Below are 14,634 nucleotides of genomic sequence, written 5' to 3'. Positions count from 1 at the left end.
GATAACATTTTGTGGTTGATACATCTTCATAACCCTCTTTAAAATAATGGATGTTGATTCACTTTCAAAATTACAATACTTACGAGTATGTGGTCGTTCTTCATACAGTGGTCTTTCTAAAAATATAAAAATAAAACAATCCAAATTGTTGGTTTAATAACTATAGAAAAATCAGTAAAAATCAAGGAAGAATCTGTTCTCTTATTCAGGGTATTAAATCAAAAAGTAAGGTTACAATAAAAACCTGGGAGTAAAAATCCACATTTCTTAGAGTTAGCCTCAACAGGTTCTTGTTTAAATGGTAGTTAACACAATTTTAGGCTATCTAGGTTCTTAAATAGGTTCTCATTTCTGTGTAAAAACAAATAAATGTACTCATGTACTCACACTGTAGATTACTGTACATTATATTTCACATGCTGACTTATTGCTGTACAGTTTTTTTTTCATAGAGTGATTTTCATATGATCGTGAAAGAATAGGCAAACTAATAGTTAGTAGTAGACTCTAAACCAATGATTTTCTTTTGTTCTTTATCAACTATTACAAACTAAATGGTCTATTTTCTTTCACGGTCATGTGAAAATCATTCTAATGCAATACAATTAATATCAACCTTCCTTCACTTTACATTTTTATTACATTAATTGATTTATCTGCACGGCAATGGCAAGCCCCTATTTTTCCAAACAGGATTCTTACCTAGCTCTGCATCACTAAATGATGATTTTTGAAATAAGAACCTGTTTTTCATTTTCTAGGCTAAATAGGTTCTTGTTTAAAGGGGGTATAAATGACAAATTTGAGGCTAACAGGTTCTTATGTGCGGGTTTTTACTGTATACTTTACGGTTGAATCAGCTAGAATACAGAATACTTTCCCCTAACCCCTCCCCTTCAAACATGACTGGGTGATTTACTATATGTCTGGGGGAGCAGGGAAGGGTGAGCTCCTAACTGTCCAAGAGCAAAAGTAAAAACTGCCGAAGACAGAAAAGAGAGAGAGCCTTGTTACTCTTCTCATATTCTCTGTCTGCAATATGGCAATGCTAAGGGTGAATTTCCAGCAAAAGTTTTAATGGTGTCAGGTGATTGAGGATTCTATGTAAATGACTGATGCATATTTAGACTGCATTCTTTCCAGTGTCTGTCCAATATCTGTAGTGTCAAAATGTGTTAGCTCACAAGTATTACAGTCAAAACGGCTTACTCCCCTAGGTTCCATTAATGGTTTCATCATTCGAATATTTAGACTTATTATTCTTTTTATTTTTCGAGTTTGGTTAATTGTACAATTCTATGAGAGTTATGACAAATTATAATTCAAATTGCTAATTACATTCGCAGAAATAAGTTTATGTCAAAATACCATACTGATAAATAGCTGACTATTCACTATTAAGAGTAAACCTTACCTGGGATCCCAAGGAGTTTATTTCTTAAGTCATTCCTGCCGATTTTGACGAGGATAACTGCCAGAAATTCTCGGTCACTCTCACTTAGTTTGCCCATCTTCTCCAATTCCAAGAATAATTCGTGTGGTCGAGAAATAAACTCTGCTCTTCCGGCAGGAATAAATGTACTGCAAGCAAACTTAAGGTGCTCTAAATCATCTTTTCGTAGATGCTGGGCAATATCGAGGAGTAATACACGGAATTCGTTCATTTTGGCAAGGAAATGCAGCGGGATTCCAGATGAATTGAAGCTAGAAAGAGTTTTCTAGTTCATACCTTCTTGTCCTGTTTAAGGGTATTCCCTCTCGCAACACTCCACCAGGGGACTATGGGAACATTACACAGGAAACCCATCACACAAAATTGCCATCTCTTTTTCTTTCTGTCGTTTGCAAGATGGCGTCATTTTACTGCCACTACCAAAATGCTTCGCGAATTATTTTCTTTCTTATTCGAATTTTCATTTCTTCAAGAGAATAATAAGACAATTAATTGGTGCTAATTAATTAAGCAAAAGAAAGTGTGCTAGGGATTCTGGTAGTGGTTGTAAATGAGGCTATAATGCATGGGACCTAATCTTTCTTTCTGTTTCTTACTTTCCCTCGTTTAATCGCTTATAGTACACTCAACAAAATTACTCGACTCTGATTGGTCGAGAGGAGTACAATTATAGCGTTAATTGTACTCCGTAGGAGTACCGAATTAAGTCGCTATGGCAACACGGACAAAACAATGTCAAAACAATTATTTTCTATCATTTTGTACTTAAAAAACATATAAATAAAATTTTAAGCCATAAGAACTAATATTTTTTATGCATTTCAGTTGCGCGATGAGCTGAAAATCGGCCGCCAAATAGACAAAGATGAACGGCGTCGCTTCGCATTTTTTACTGAAATTTTGTTGAGTGAACTATAAACAAAAAATCGCACGATCTTCTCGTACAATTTGGAATTAATAGACACTCGTAATGTTTTGAAAATTCCTTAATTGCACTCGCCTAAAGGCTCGTGCAATTACAAGAACTTTCAAAACATTACTCGTGTCTATTAATTTCCATCGAGATCGTGCGATTTCCTATACTTATTTTCCATTCATATGCAATATTTTATAACATAATATAATATTTCATAATATAATATCCGAGTTTTCTGTCTCCGCACACATTTCCTTCTGTATGCATCATACGCAATACTTGGATTAATTTAATAACCCATATATTTTTTATTCATCAATTTCAAAGTGGATGGTATAATAAATCTATAATCTTATTCAACACATCTATTGTGTAATGGCTCGATCCAGTCTAACGCATCTATTTCATGGAATCTTTGATTCTATTCATAGTTCTTTATTTTGATAATACAGCTGCAAGTGAATGTCACATGCAAGGTTCAAAGCATCACCCTTTGGTGCCCCACCCACCACTATTCAACCACACCCAACTATCACATCCCATTGATAAATTGATTCAGTCTGGTTAAAAGATATACAGCTATTTCAAAAACAAATAGGTTGAATACTGAATACTGAATAGTGCATTCCAAGACCAAAGGGCATTGTGGGTCTCGTTAATTTGAAATAAAAAGTAAATATACGGTAATAAGCCTGAAGCGAGATGACGTTTTACCCCCGACTCTATGCCATAATAGTTTTTAAAATTCTTTCATATTGAAATTTTGGATTCCTTAGAGAATACAGGAACAATAGTGATAATTAAAGAACAAAAGCAATATGAAAAGGATTATGGTCTAGAGACGGGGGTAAAACGTCATGATCTCGCTTCAGGCTCATTAACTCTCTACATGTAGATAGTATATTATTTCAGATGGAATACATTAAAATAGAATAAATTATTATTATTAATCCTACTCTAGACAATGTCACTCTGACCCACTATGAAAGTCACAGTATAGAGACATAAGCAGCTGTTTCATATATTGCTTTTATCAAATATTTTTGAACGATTTTGCGCGAGTGTGTGCCTATCCCCTTATATAAAACGGTAGTCAGTCAATCAGCGCTCGCGTCATATTTCGAAATTTATAATAGCCAGAGAAATTCAGGGGTTTACATGTAAAATAGTTCTATAATTTCAACCTTTTAAAAACACTTACAATTTCTATTGAGCTCCCTCTTGGGATAAACTAGATAATATATATCTCTAAATAAAATTAAAATTCGCCTGATAGCTTATCGGTATATAAACTCTGCTGCCCTGCCCATAACTGTCGGCAGTTTTTCTTGCTCTTGACAGAATTTGAGTGGAAGCATGAACACTAGTTTGTCGCACGGGAACGGTACGCGTTTGTGTAGACAGGAGGAGGAGAACCATACAAGGGTTAAAATACTGGAGTGGCAATTATGAGCAAAAACATTGATATTTTTATGTATTCAAGCATCTTTAAAATGAAAGCCAAACAAAAAAGAAACAAAACACTCAATGTTCAGGTGACCTGCATAAGTGCTATATGACTGCTGTACGCATGCGACAAATAAGCTAAGTGCCCTACCTTCTCACTCATTTCTGTCAAATGGAATCATAAGTTGTTAATGTATAAATGCCTCAGAAATTAAATAGGAATTCAACTGAATACTCTACCAATCTATTCATCATTATCCTCTATGTCTGTGTGGCACGTAGGGCTGACACAAATGACTTCTTATGGTTATCCTTTGTGTTAAGCCGGCACGGACACACGGTGCAACATTGCGCGCAACATTGCAGGCAAGGTTGCTGAAATAGGATGGTTTTCTACTTCAGCAACGTTGCGTGCAACAAATTGCGTCGTGTGTCATGGCTCGCAACGTTGAGTGCAATGTTGCATCGTGTGTCCGTATCTTAGTTTCCGTTGCAATAAGTAATATGTGATGGGGTTGCTGGCCCCATACACATTGCTAGATCCCTGTAAGCCGGCTTTACCCGTAACCACCTCTATCAATCTATCTCCGGGGGAAACGGAAGAATTGCAATTACGTACTTTTTGCTTGTACTTCATACATGCAGTCTCGAACCAATGCGATTCGCTTCAATTTTATACACACACTAGTTTTTGATTTGACATTTTCATTTGAATAGAAAGCTAGATTTTTCTTAATTTTCTTCTTCATCTCCTTCGTCTATTTCGTAGATAGTCGGTGGTATAGTTTTCTTCAGTTCCACAATCTGGTCCTTCAAAGGCGAAAGAGCTCGCAGATTATTTAGAAACGACCAAGGTAAATTGTCAAAGTATGAGAACGTAAAAGCCCTTGAAAGTCTCTGACTTAGACTAAGGTATAAGCCTTCACGTATGACACCAGTAATAAATAATTGTCTTTGTAATCTTTTCTGTCTTAATAGAGCTATCGCTTCTTCACGCATTCGTCTTTGTTCCTCTTGAATCCTGCGTTGTTCTTCCATTATTCTTTTCTCTGCTTCTAGTCGTTTTCTAAGTTCTTCTTCTTCTCGTCTCATTTTTTCTTGGAAGGCAATTCTTTCTGATTCTTCCATCGCTTGCAGTCGTTCTTCTTCTTCTCTGCGGGCGGCTTCTGCTAGCTCTGCTTCCATTTTTTCTTGCTCTTTTCTTATCTCTTCCTCTAGCTTTCTTTGTGCTATAACTTCTTGTTTCTTGCGTTCAAATTCTTCCCGCATTCTTTTCTCTCTTTCAAGTTTTGTGCGTTCTTCTCGTTCCTTTCTCAGCTCCTCTTCCTCTTTTCTTCTTTTTTCCGCTTCCTTTTCATCCCGCTTTTTCCTGCGAAAAAAAGTATTATTCAATAAATTATTCTGATATTAGAACATTCAGACTATAAAGACCTATGAATTGATAAAATGATAACTTAATTTAGCTTGAACACTGAGCTAATCTTGTTATAAAAGGTATTATTTCAAAACCACGTTGACACACAAAAGGCCGGCGCCACGTAGCAAGTCTTAAAGCAGTCTTAAAGTTTTCCCGCCAAATCCACACGAACTCCATCAGATTAATAATTATAAGTTAATCAAATAAATATTTTGAAATAGGTTAGTCACACATATAGCATTTCTGCTTGTCCAACATGAACATTCGTTAGAAATTCCATCAACCTTTCTAGGCAAAAATGAAAACCTATTTTACGCCACTGTACATCGAAATAATGAAATACTGATACGTATAAAGTTTGCGCCGAGACATTAGTAACGGGGAGATGCCATATATCTTACGCCCAGAGTATAAGAATCAGTTTAGTCAAAAAATAAAATTTGACATACTTCATTTCTAGTTCTCTTCTTTGCATTTCCTCTTCCGCTTCCTGTCTCAGCCTTTCTAATCGTGCTTCCTCTTCTATCTGCTTCCGTTTAGCCTCTTCTTTTTCCCGCCTTTTTCGTTCGACTTCCTGTCGTCGTCTTTCAGCCGCGGCTGCTCTTTCTTCTGCTCTTTTTGCCGCTCGAGCTTCCTTTTCTCTCTTCTTTGAGAGTTCAGCTTCACGTGCTTCTTGTTCCTTCCTCGCTTTTTCTTCATCTACCTCGGGCACTGGTTTAGGTTCAGGGGGCTTTGGAACAAGTCTAGGTTGCTCAAAAACGGCTGTTGTGGAGGTGCTACGAACACTATAAACACTAGGTGACTTGCTTTCCTTGCCAACGCTAGAATCTGACCTCTTCGAGGAAGCCGCTCTCGACTCGTAGTCTGATGTAGGAGAAGCAATGGAAAAGTCTTCCAAACGTTTACTTGTTTCTGAGGAAGCTCGTATACTAGTTTCAGGTGATTTATCGGCCACAAGCTCAGTTCTCTCCGTTGCTTCCTCTCCAACGGACTTCAGATCAGGAGACTTGTCTTTTGGCTTTTCTTCTTGTTTTACTTCATCTTTCAAATCCTCCTCCTTGCTTTCTTTTGGCGCAGTTTTCGTTGTCTTCGCTCCTTTCTTGGCTGGCTTTTTGCTGTCCTTTTTACCTGCTGGTTTCTTAGCTGCCTTTCCTTTCCCTCTCGTCTCTACAGCTTGTTTATTTTGCAACCCAGGGGGAGCTTTCTCCTCGGCAGGTCTCTTGACCTGAAATGGCGGTGACTTTACCTTCTTTTTCCCTTCCTTAGAAACCGTGTCAGGTTTGACTTTGAAAGTCTTTTTACTACTATCAGACCTGACATTGTCTCTTAAGTCGGTCACAACAGCTTGGAGAGCTGCACGGAACTGCTCGTCATCTGATTCGTCTCCTTGTGCTGTTGGGGCTCGGTCCATGTGGTAATCCAGTTCATCACTTGATAGCAGATTGAACATCTCCATCTGCAGATCCGAGTTGGAAATTCTTTCTGTTAGAACTGATGGTGCGTGAGTAGAAGATCCTCCAGCCCTGAGTGACCTCGTCTCTTCGTCTTTTACTGTAACAAACGAAATCAATGCTTAGCTACATGAATCAAAGTATCCATAACTATGGACCTCTTCTGGTATAGAAAGTACTTCTGATAAAAGGTGAAGTCATAAAGACAGTGGAAACAAAAACTGAAGGAAATAAAAAATGAAAATACTAAATAAAAGGAAAAACTACAGAGCACTCGGTGTCATCCAAGGATTGTATGGCGGCTGCCAAAGGCGCCTTCACATGCTTCCAGGGCTAAGATCGAGCCTTAAACAAACTCTGGGATTGCTCATAGCTGTTGGGTGTTTCTGGAATGACCAAGTTTTTGTCGTACACATAAAAATTAATAATAATGAAAATAGAAATTTAAAACAATGACGTTAATTATAATTCACTTACAAGACTCGTGATAGGACTCACGTCCAACAGATATACCGCTACTGTGTTTGCTTGCAGGCTTCGATGAGTGAGGTACACGGATCGGTGGTAGATTCTTCAAGGACTCGATACCAGGTAGTTCACCTAAAGGATGCAAAAAAATATTCTTATCACCAAAAATAAGGAAGGAAATTATGAGCAACAGATAATATAATTTCGGAAAATTTATTAAAAGCAAAAGCGGGCTTCTTTGGGTAATGATTGAGAATGGCCGCCATCTATATTGGGCTCCCTGTGGAGGCAAAGGTAGTACTGACATACCTCCTGATATCATGAGAGCCTGCCTTAGAGCGGCAAGCGACGGTCCAGCAGAATAACTGCTTTTCCTTTTACGTCCAGCAACACCTTGAAGACCTGCACCATTCGTAATGGGTTGGATATTCTTCCTGTTGTAAGCTGAGCTTGTTCGCACATCTGCAAGGTGATAGGATTGAAAAAACTCAAAAATTTAACGAGAGATAGAGTGAATATAATAGAGAAGGCAGAAAAACCGGGAACCAACAAGTAACTCTATGTACTCACAAGTGGTCAAGGGTTCAGACATCAAATCTATTTACAAATGTCTGAGAACTAGTGTATAATAAGGAACTGGGGGAGGCGCATCATATGTGTAATAGTGTGGACAAAAACTAACCTTTTCCTGGGGGATCTAACAGCGTAGATAATCTGTCGGCCCACATCGCCAACGCAGCACGTGCGTCTTCCATAAACACCGCGCCAGACTGGGGTCGACTAAGAATACGTGACGCAACGGCACGAGCCTCGTCATGAAGTTGCTCGAAGGTGATTGGTGGAGGTGGTTCAGGTGACGGTCCTTGGTCTTCAATGATAGACAGGGAGGTGGTACTTCTGGAGTGGACTGATCCTGGTAAAAGAAATGAAATAGAATTTAGATTCATCATTTCATAGAGGACTCATGAAGTGGAATTAACCGAATTAAGGAATATTACTAGACGCGAGGCATGAAAATAATTACATAGGCAAGCGTAGACTTGCTCCAAGCCTCCCTCCTTGATCATGAGATTCACAGAGACAAGAGCGAAGCAAGCGAAAAAAAGCGAGACGAAGACGAGTCGAAGTCGCCTGTGATCCTGGCTGGGTTCAAATGCAAGCGTGAAAAAAGTCTTTCACAGTTAGCTCTGTGTATGGCACCCTAATTCATTTGGGCAGAAAAAAATTCAGTCAACTTAAAGCACTTTCTGATTTGGAATATGCTTATGTTGGCTTCGCTAGCGAACCGTGGACTCAAACATATGGATGTTGCGGTACAGATGCTGGGACAACACTTCCAAATCAAGCGGGGGGACAGTTCAAGGCTTCTACAAATCAATATTAGTAGAACGTCTACATGGCCTGAGTAAAAGCGTAATCTTAGCTGATCGCGGTTCTTCGTTTTTGGAGAATTAAGGGTGGGGGCCCCGTAGATAAGAAGGGAGACAAGAAAAAGGAGTATTGCACTCAGTATTTGAACAAAAAAAGTAATCTGTAATATATTAGTTTATATCGCTCTTACCAGCATCAACTTTGCTTCCCCTTGACCCTTCTTCCTGATCAACGTTCTCGTTCAATTTCTCACTGTCTTGGCCAGTTGCTTCATCTCTTTGCGGTATCGAAAGGCTCCCTTCAGATGGTTGACTTAACTCCTTTTTTATTGCCTGCGCCTCGCCTTCTGCTTCTGCCCGCTTCTCATTCTGAACCCCTCCTTTCTCTCCGCCTTGCTCTTGGTTTTCAGGAAGCATCTTTTCTTCTAGTTCACTAACAATTTGCACATCGTTAAGATCGACGCTATCCTCTGATCTCTTGTCAACGTCTTCATGTAGTTTCATGTCAACTTCTTCTTGGTCTTCGTCAATAGAACCATGAAGACTTCTAACTAATTCCATGACTTTCTTATCTTCCTCGTCTTGGCTGTCTTCTGTCAGTTCAATCAGAAAGTTACAATTAATACACAAGCTTAATTATACAAAATGTGAAATAATCATGGTGGACATGGTAGACGTACACAGTATGACATGCGGTAAAGCGGTCTTGGTATGTGTGGGAAAGGTAAGGTACCCCCCCCCCCCCCTGGAAAAAATCGGGAACCCTTTACATACCCGACTCCACATTGACATCAATCACTTGAGCGAGCGCGTCTCCCCATTGGCTACTTTCATCTGACAGGTTCACTTCTACGTTACTCAAATCAGCCACATCACGTGACTCTTCCTGATCACTAATTACAGAAAAACGCTCACTATCACGTGCTTCTGAACCTGCCTCACTTTCACGTCCGACCTTGGATTCTGATTGGTTCCTCAACCCGCTTTCGTCATTCGTTGCGTAAGAATCTTGAGCATAGAGTTCTTCGGGTGTGGATGGACGAGCTCCAGCAGACTGTATGGGTGGAAGCCGGGATATTGATGTTAGTGAGGAAGATTTCAAACTGCCTTTACTGGATTTCTTTTTACTCGTATTGATAGCAGAAATACTCGGCTCTTTTTCAGTTGCATAAGTGTCTTCTTTGCTAAAACTTGAGGGCCAGTTTTGTAGATCCGAGTCCATGGTTTCCAGGGTCCTTTTCACAAGCATTTGTGACAGCAGATCTTCTTTCTGCTTGGAATCAAGTAGCGCGTATCTGCGGTCTTGTTTTGGCCTGACTGGTTCAACCTCTGATAATCTCTCGTTTAGTGATTCAGCTGGACTAATCGCTCTAGACGAAGGAGCATATTCTTCACTGTTCATTGATATCAAGGAAGCTGCTCCAGTCGACATCCCATTATTATAGAAATTAAACGTACTACCAAGCATAGAACTAGACGGTGATATAGGAGGTAAAGACATAGTACTATAGGGTTGAGGTTTGTTAGGGAATAGCTCACACACGGAGCCATCTTTGTGGATGGACGGTAGGAACGGATTGTACGTCTGGAGGGCAGGGTCTTTGAAGGATCCAGACGATGCCAGTTTATTCCATGATTCTTCCCGCATGGAACGTCCAAGGGTTGCGATGTAGCGCTTAGGGGAGTACCCAGGACGAACATTGTTGTCGTAAGAGCTGTTGATTCGTTTTTGAAGTAATGCTAAAAATAATGGATCTCCCTGGAACGATAAAGGTGGGATGGTTAATAGCAATATGGTACTAAAGATATCTTGTCTGACAAATGTGTATATTACTTTTGGCGTATTTGATTGCATTTGAGAATAATATTGCTCATTCATTTATCCATCCATTCATTTCTTTTATTCTGATTTGTTCATTCATTCTGATTCGTTCGTTCATTCATTCATTCATTCAAAATGCTTTGCCCTATACCGACACTGCATTATATAATTTATAGGTCATTCACCAAACAAAAACATACGAATTAGAAAAAAATCTATGATAAGCCTTGCCTGCTTTGCAGACTCGATTACAAAAAAAATTTTTTTTGGAGAGATCACCGAGCTTAAAAAAATCGAGTCTGCAAATCAGGCTATGACAAGGCAAACTGGTAGTAAGATGCATGTAGCTTACCCCATTTCTCTTATAATTGAGTATAAAATCCCTCAAGTCTGTCAGTGTTTTGAGTTTAACAGAAGATTGTCGCTTGATTTTTCTTCTTCTCTTTTTAGCTTTAGGTGAACCAGGGAGAAAGTAGTCCTCGGCATATAGAAGTAATGCACCTTTCCTGGTCGTATAAGTCTTAGGCATAGAGTGACAACCTGATTCTTTTGTTTTTACATTTGGAAGTTGAAAAGGTTTGGTGTCAAAGGTCTTTTTGTAGTTTAGGTTGGAGCGTTCTATTGTTTGATAAGCATTGGCGATGGGAGGTAGCCGTAGATCATCGATGGAGAATATGTCCTATAATAATAATAATAATAATAATAATAATAATAATAATAATAATAATAATAATAATAATAATAATAATAGCAAGTGTTTTAGAATTATTTAAGTATGATAATGCTGATGATAATGATGACTGCAATTTAAAGTTGTAAAAGGGTAACAATAAACAATAATCATAACAGTATCAATGATTGTGCTGGTCTAGCTTGGGTAGAAAGAACAACATATAAGGCATGATAAATAAAATAAATATATGCAGAAGCTGACTACAATGCACACAAAATAATCTTCACTATCTTAGGAAAGATCTATTCAACATTGATTATGATAAGGATGATGATGATGATGATGATGATAATGGGGATGGCGACAATGGCAATAATTATTGTCTTGGTGGTAAGGTTGTTAATAATAACTAATAATAATATTAATAATTGTACAGCTTCTCATTAATCGTATATAGGTAACTGTCCAATTATTTTCTTAATTGGACAGGTCTTGTTGATATGGGATTAATTAGGCAGCTTTATAATTAATAGGTAATGGGGTTTTATGCTCCCCAATCAAGAAATAATTAGACCCAAAAAATTCCTCTGACTGCCAAATTGGCTTGGCCTATGGCCTCATCCAATTTTGTCAGTCCTCGGAATTTTCCTCGTCCAGTTATTTCTTAATTGGACAGCATGGAGTCCTATTACATATACTAATCATGATGATGAAGATGATGACAATAAGCTGGATAAAAATAATATTTCCAAATGGTCTAGAGAATTGCAGTGCAGTAAGTATTTTCAGATGTTACTGCCGAAACGTTTATTGTAAAACTAATAAGGGTTTTGTTTTTTCCTGAAAAATTAATAAGACAATAATAAAAGATTATCACAACTATGTTGCTATACAGTGTGCATGTTATGTACATTAAAATGATTTTTCAAACACCAAATTTGAAAATTTCAAATTAATGATAATATCTATAACTTAATAGAACAGTTTACTAAAAACCCAACCAATGAGATCATGTTGTGAACATCCTTCCTGCTCATATACAAAAGTAGATTCAAACAAGGGGATGAAGTCATACTGTTGTTTACTGATCAGCTGAGATAAAACTCTTTGGATCATTGGACTCACGTCAGCATGTCGGCATACAGGTGTTCGAGGATGGAAAATTTTCTTTTCTAGTCGAAAACAATATGGCAATCGAATCAAATTCGAATGGACTGAAAGATGTACAGATTTTGAAAACAAAAAAACATCAGATGGAAGTAATATGGCAATCGAATATGCTGGAGTGAAAGATGAACATATTTTGAAATTGTCATTTGAAATTGTATAAATTATATTCTGGAAAAATGAAAGGAAAATCGCTATTATCTCGATGACATTGCATTCTTATATGACGTCTGTAAAAAAACATCATTTGAGAAATTGCTAAATTCGTGAAGCAAATGAAATATTAAAACCATAATCCAAAATGTAATGGAACCAAGTATTTTTAGGCTTGAATCCCTAAAGATAATCATTTACGCAGGTTTAAATGATTTATCTAGGTGTAAAATTTGAGACGAGAGAGCGTGTAATTCAACACAACACAACTATTTTTTACAAACGAAATTCTGATATGTTATTTTTTCTTATTATATTCTAAAGATTTTTGGTACAAAAAAACGGATATGTTTTTAATGGATTTAAGAAGGTTTTGGTTTTGAGCGAGTTTGTTTTGGTTTGGATGAAAATACTTTGTTGCTACGTGGCTTGGTGTTAGTTGTCAAGGTCGCCATGAGGTCAAACTTCGAAGGTAAAGGAAAGCACAAACCAGCTCTGTAATACTAGTAATATTTCAGCGTATAAATGACAATCCATAAATGTTTGTTTTCAAAAGTTATATATGTATATATAAGCTAAGATTTGGAATATCGAGGGAATAAAAGCCTGGAAATTCGACCTCATTAAGGATTTGTATGGAAGTAGACAATGAGTGATTGGGGAAGTCAAGCGTACCTTCTTTCCATAAACAAACCAAGTGTCCTTCGGGGCAAGCAGACCAAGTACAAAGCAAAAAACTATAAACCATTATAAAAACCCCAAATACTTACATTATCTATTTCTACAGGTTCTCCTTTAGCTATGCCGTCCCAAGTGCCATAGCCACGGCTTAGCACCGAGAGCATCTTATCGTCCGGACTGTTCATTTGTGAAGTCTTTGTAAATGCTTAAACCAAACCATTTACATGTCGGAAAACCATTGCAGTGCACGTCCGATACCCGAAATGGGTTTCGAAAGCCAACAAAGAGCTAGGAAAGCCATTCTACTGCATAAACTACATCATTACCGCGTCCTCTTGAAACTTCGTGGTTACCATGCAAGGATATTATATTCAACTGGATTAACTTATTAACATATTTTTTTGACATCAAAGTGTCAAAGACGTCTTACTGAGTAATCAGGTCTTCCACCAATCACAGGCTAGTATTTTTTCTCATATTTACACAGTACAAAAGGCATATATAACAAAGAGGATTATCAGATTTATCGAGTGGTGTAAAAATAATCTTAGTACTTGAAAACGATCTATGAAAACAGTGTTATTAGATCAGAGCAGATCGGACCTGATCTGCAACGATTATGAAGATCATGCATCTCTGTTTGTCCTAACTTTAGATTTACAATAAGCTGGGGGGGGCTCCAGTTTAGAATTTTGAAACGTTAGCAATCGTAAATTGTGCACTTATGCCAACTGCCAAATATATATATCCTAAGATCTCCAAAGATTCGACATATATTGTGAAGAAAGTTTTCAGTTTTTATGACTCTTTTTTTGTCCATCACAAAACGCTTACAAAAGGCCCGAAGGGTGAAGGGTGGACTTATCTGACATACAACTGCATGGTTGCCAATAGAATCAAACAGTCAACACAAGGACTGTTTCTAGACGTTGTTCTCAAACCACCCCACGGTTAGTTATTAGTGAGTGTGACTTGGTGCAACTTTAGGCATTTTGCGCATTTGTATACCGTTTCTCTGGCACAATAAAATGGACCCGCCCCTATTTTAGCGAATCTTTTCCACATACTGAATCCAAGTCTCACCGGACAATATCAAATCCCATTTTCTCAGTGCAAAAATAGACTCCTTCTCAATAATGACCCGAAAATGACCCGATGTCTTTGATTAGAGCTTGTTTCAGGGTTTGATGTTAGTTAGAAGACTTTGTGAGTTAGAAGACCCTGACTTTGATCAGCCCAGAGGTTGTTTCAGGGTTCAATGTGTGAGTTAGAAGACCCTGACTTTGATCAGCCCAGAGGTTGTTTCAGGGTTCAATGTGTGAGTTAGAAGACCCTGAATTTGATCAGCCCAGAGGTTGTTTCAGGGTTCAATGTGTGAGTTAGAAGACCCTGACTTTGATCAGCCCAGAGGTTGTTTCAGGGTTCAATCTGTGAGTTAGAAGACCTTGACTTTGATCAGCCCAGAGGTTGTTTCAGGGTTTGATCAGTGAGTTAGGCGTGCCCTGACTTAGATCAGTCCAGAGGTTGTTTCAGGGTTCAATCTGTGAGTTAGCAGTGCCCTTACTTTGGTCAGCCCAGAGGTAGTTTTCAGGGCTCGATTGATGGTTTTAATTAATT

At 38.1% G+C, this 14,634-nt stretch overlaps 2 protein-coding genes across 2 annotated transcripts in view; both read right to left on the bottom strand.

Annotated features, from left to right (window-relative positions):
- LOC116302408 (uncharacterized) overlaps window positions 1-1,764 on the bottom strand; it is a 37,853-nt gene extending 36,089 nt beyond the window's left edge. Inside the window, exons 1-2 of the mRNA XM_031711700.2 lie at window positions 1,415-1,764; window positions 84-116 (exon numbers count right to left, since the gene is read on the bottom strand). Of these exons, the coding sequence (XP_031567560.2) occupies window positions 84-116; window positions 1,415-1,664 (283 nt within the window). The 5' untranslated portion in view covers window positions 1,665-1,764. The remainder of the gene's footprint in view (window positions 1-83; window positions 117-1,414) is intronic.
- A 1,019-nt stretch (window positions 1,765-2,783) lies between these two features.
- Window positions 2,784-13,380, bottom strand: LOC116302531 (uncharacterized). Its single transcript, XM_031711856.2, has 9 exons — window positions 13,107-13,380; window positions 10,696-11,022; window positions 9,296-10,280; window positions 8,713-9,114; window positions 7,834-8,064; window positions 7,461-7,613; window positions 7,161-7,283; window positions 5,682-6,783; window positions 2,784-5,184 (listed from the first exon to the last, which is right to left on the bottom strand). The coding sequence occupies exons 1-9, from the start codon at window positions 13,200-13,202 to the stop codon at window positions 4,548-4,550; spliced, it is 4,056 nt and encodes a 1,351-aa protein (XP_031567716.1). The 5' UTR covers window positions 13,203-13,380; the 3' UTR covers window positions 2,784-4,547.
- Window positions 13,381-14,634: the final 1,254 nt, after the last annotated feature.

Source organism: Actinia tenebrosa, unplaced genomic scaffold (genome assembly GCF_029948245.1).
Source record: "Actinia tenebrosa isolate PJP-AT-01 unplaced genomic scaffold, QUT_ActTen_1.0 PGA_scaffold4__44_contigs__length_22323623, whole genome shotgun sequence".
Taxonomy (NCBI): Eukaryota; Metazoa; Cnidaria; class Anthozoa; order Actiniaria; family Actiniidae; genus Actinia; species Actinia tenebrosa.
Note: the sequence above shows the minus strand (reverse complement) of the source record. Positions and strands in the feature narration are given on the sequence as shown.

What these genes read in the sequence shown, in the direction of transcription:
- LOC116302531 (XM_031711856.2), bottom strand. Translation starts at nt 13,202, where the DNA reads ATGAACAGTCCGGACGATAAGATGCTCTCGGTGCTAAGCCGTGGCTAT. An exon ending in AACCTGTAGAAATAGATAAT is followed by an intron (nt 11,023 to 13,106) that starts GTAAGTATTTGG and finishes TTATTATTATAG; the next exon opens with GACATATTCTCCATCGATGA. An exon ending in GTTAGATCCCCCAGGAAAAG is followed by an intron (nt 7,614 to 7,833) that starts GTTAGTTTTTGT and finishes ATCACCTTGCAG; the next exon opens with ATGTGCGAACAAGCTCAGCT.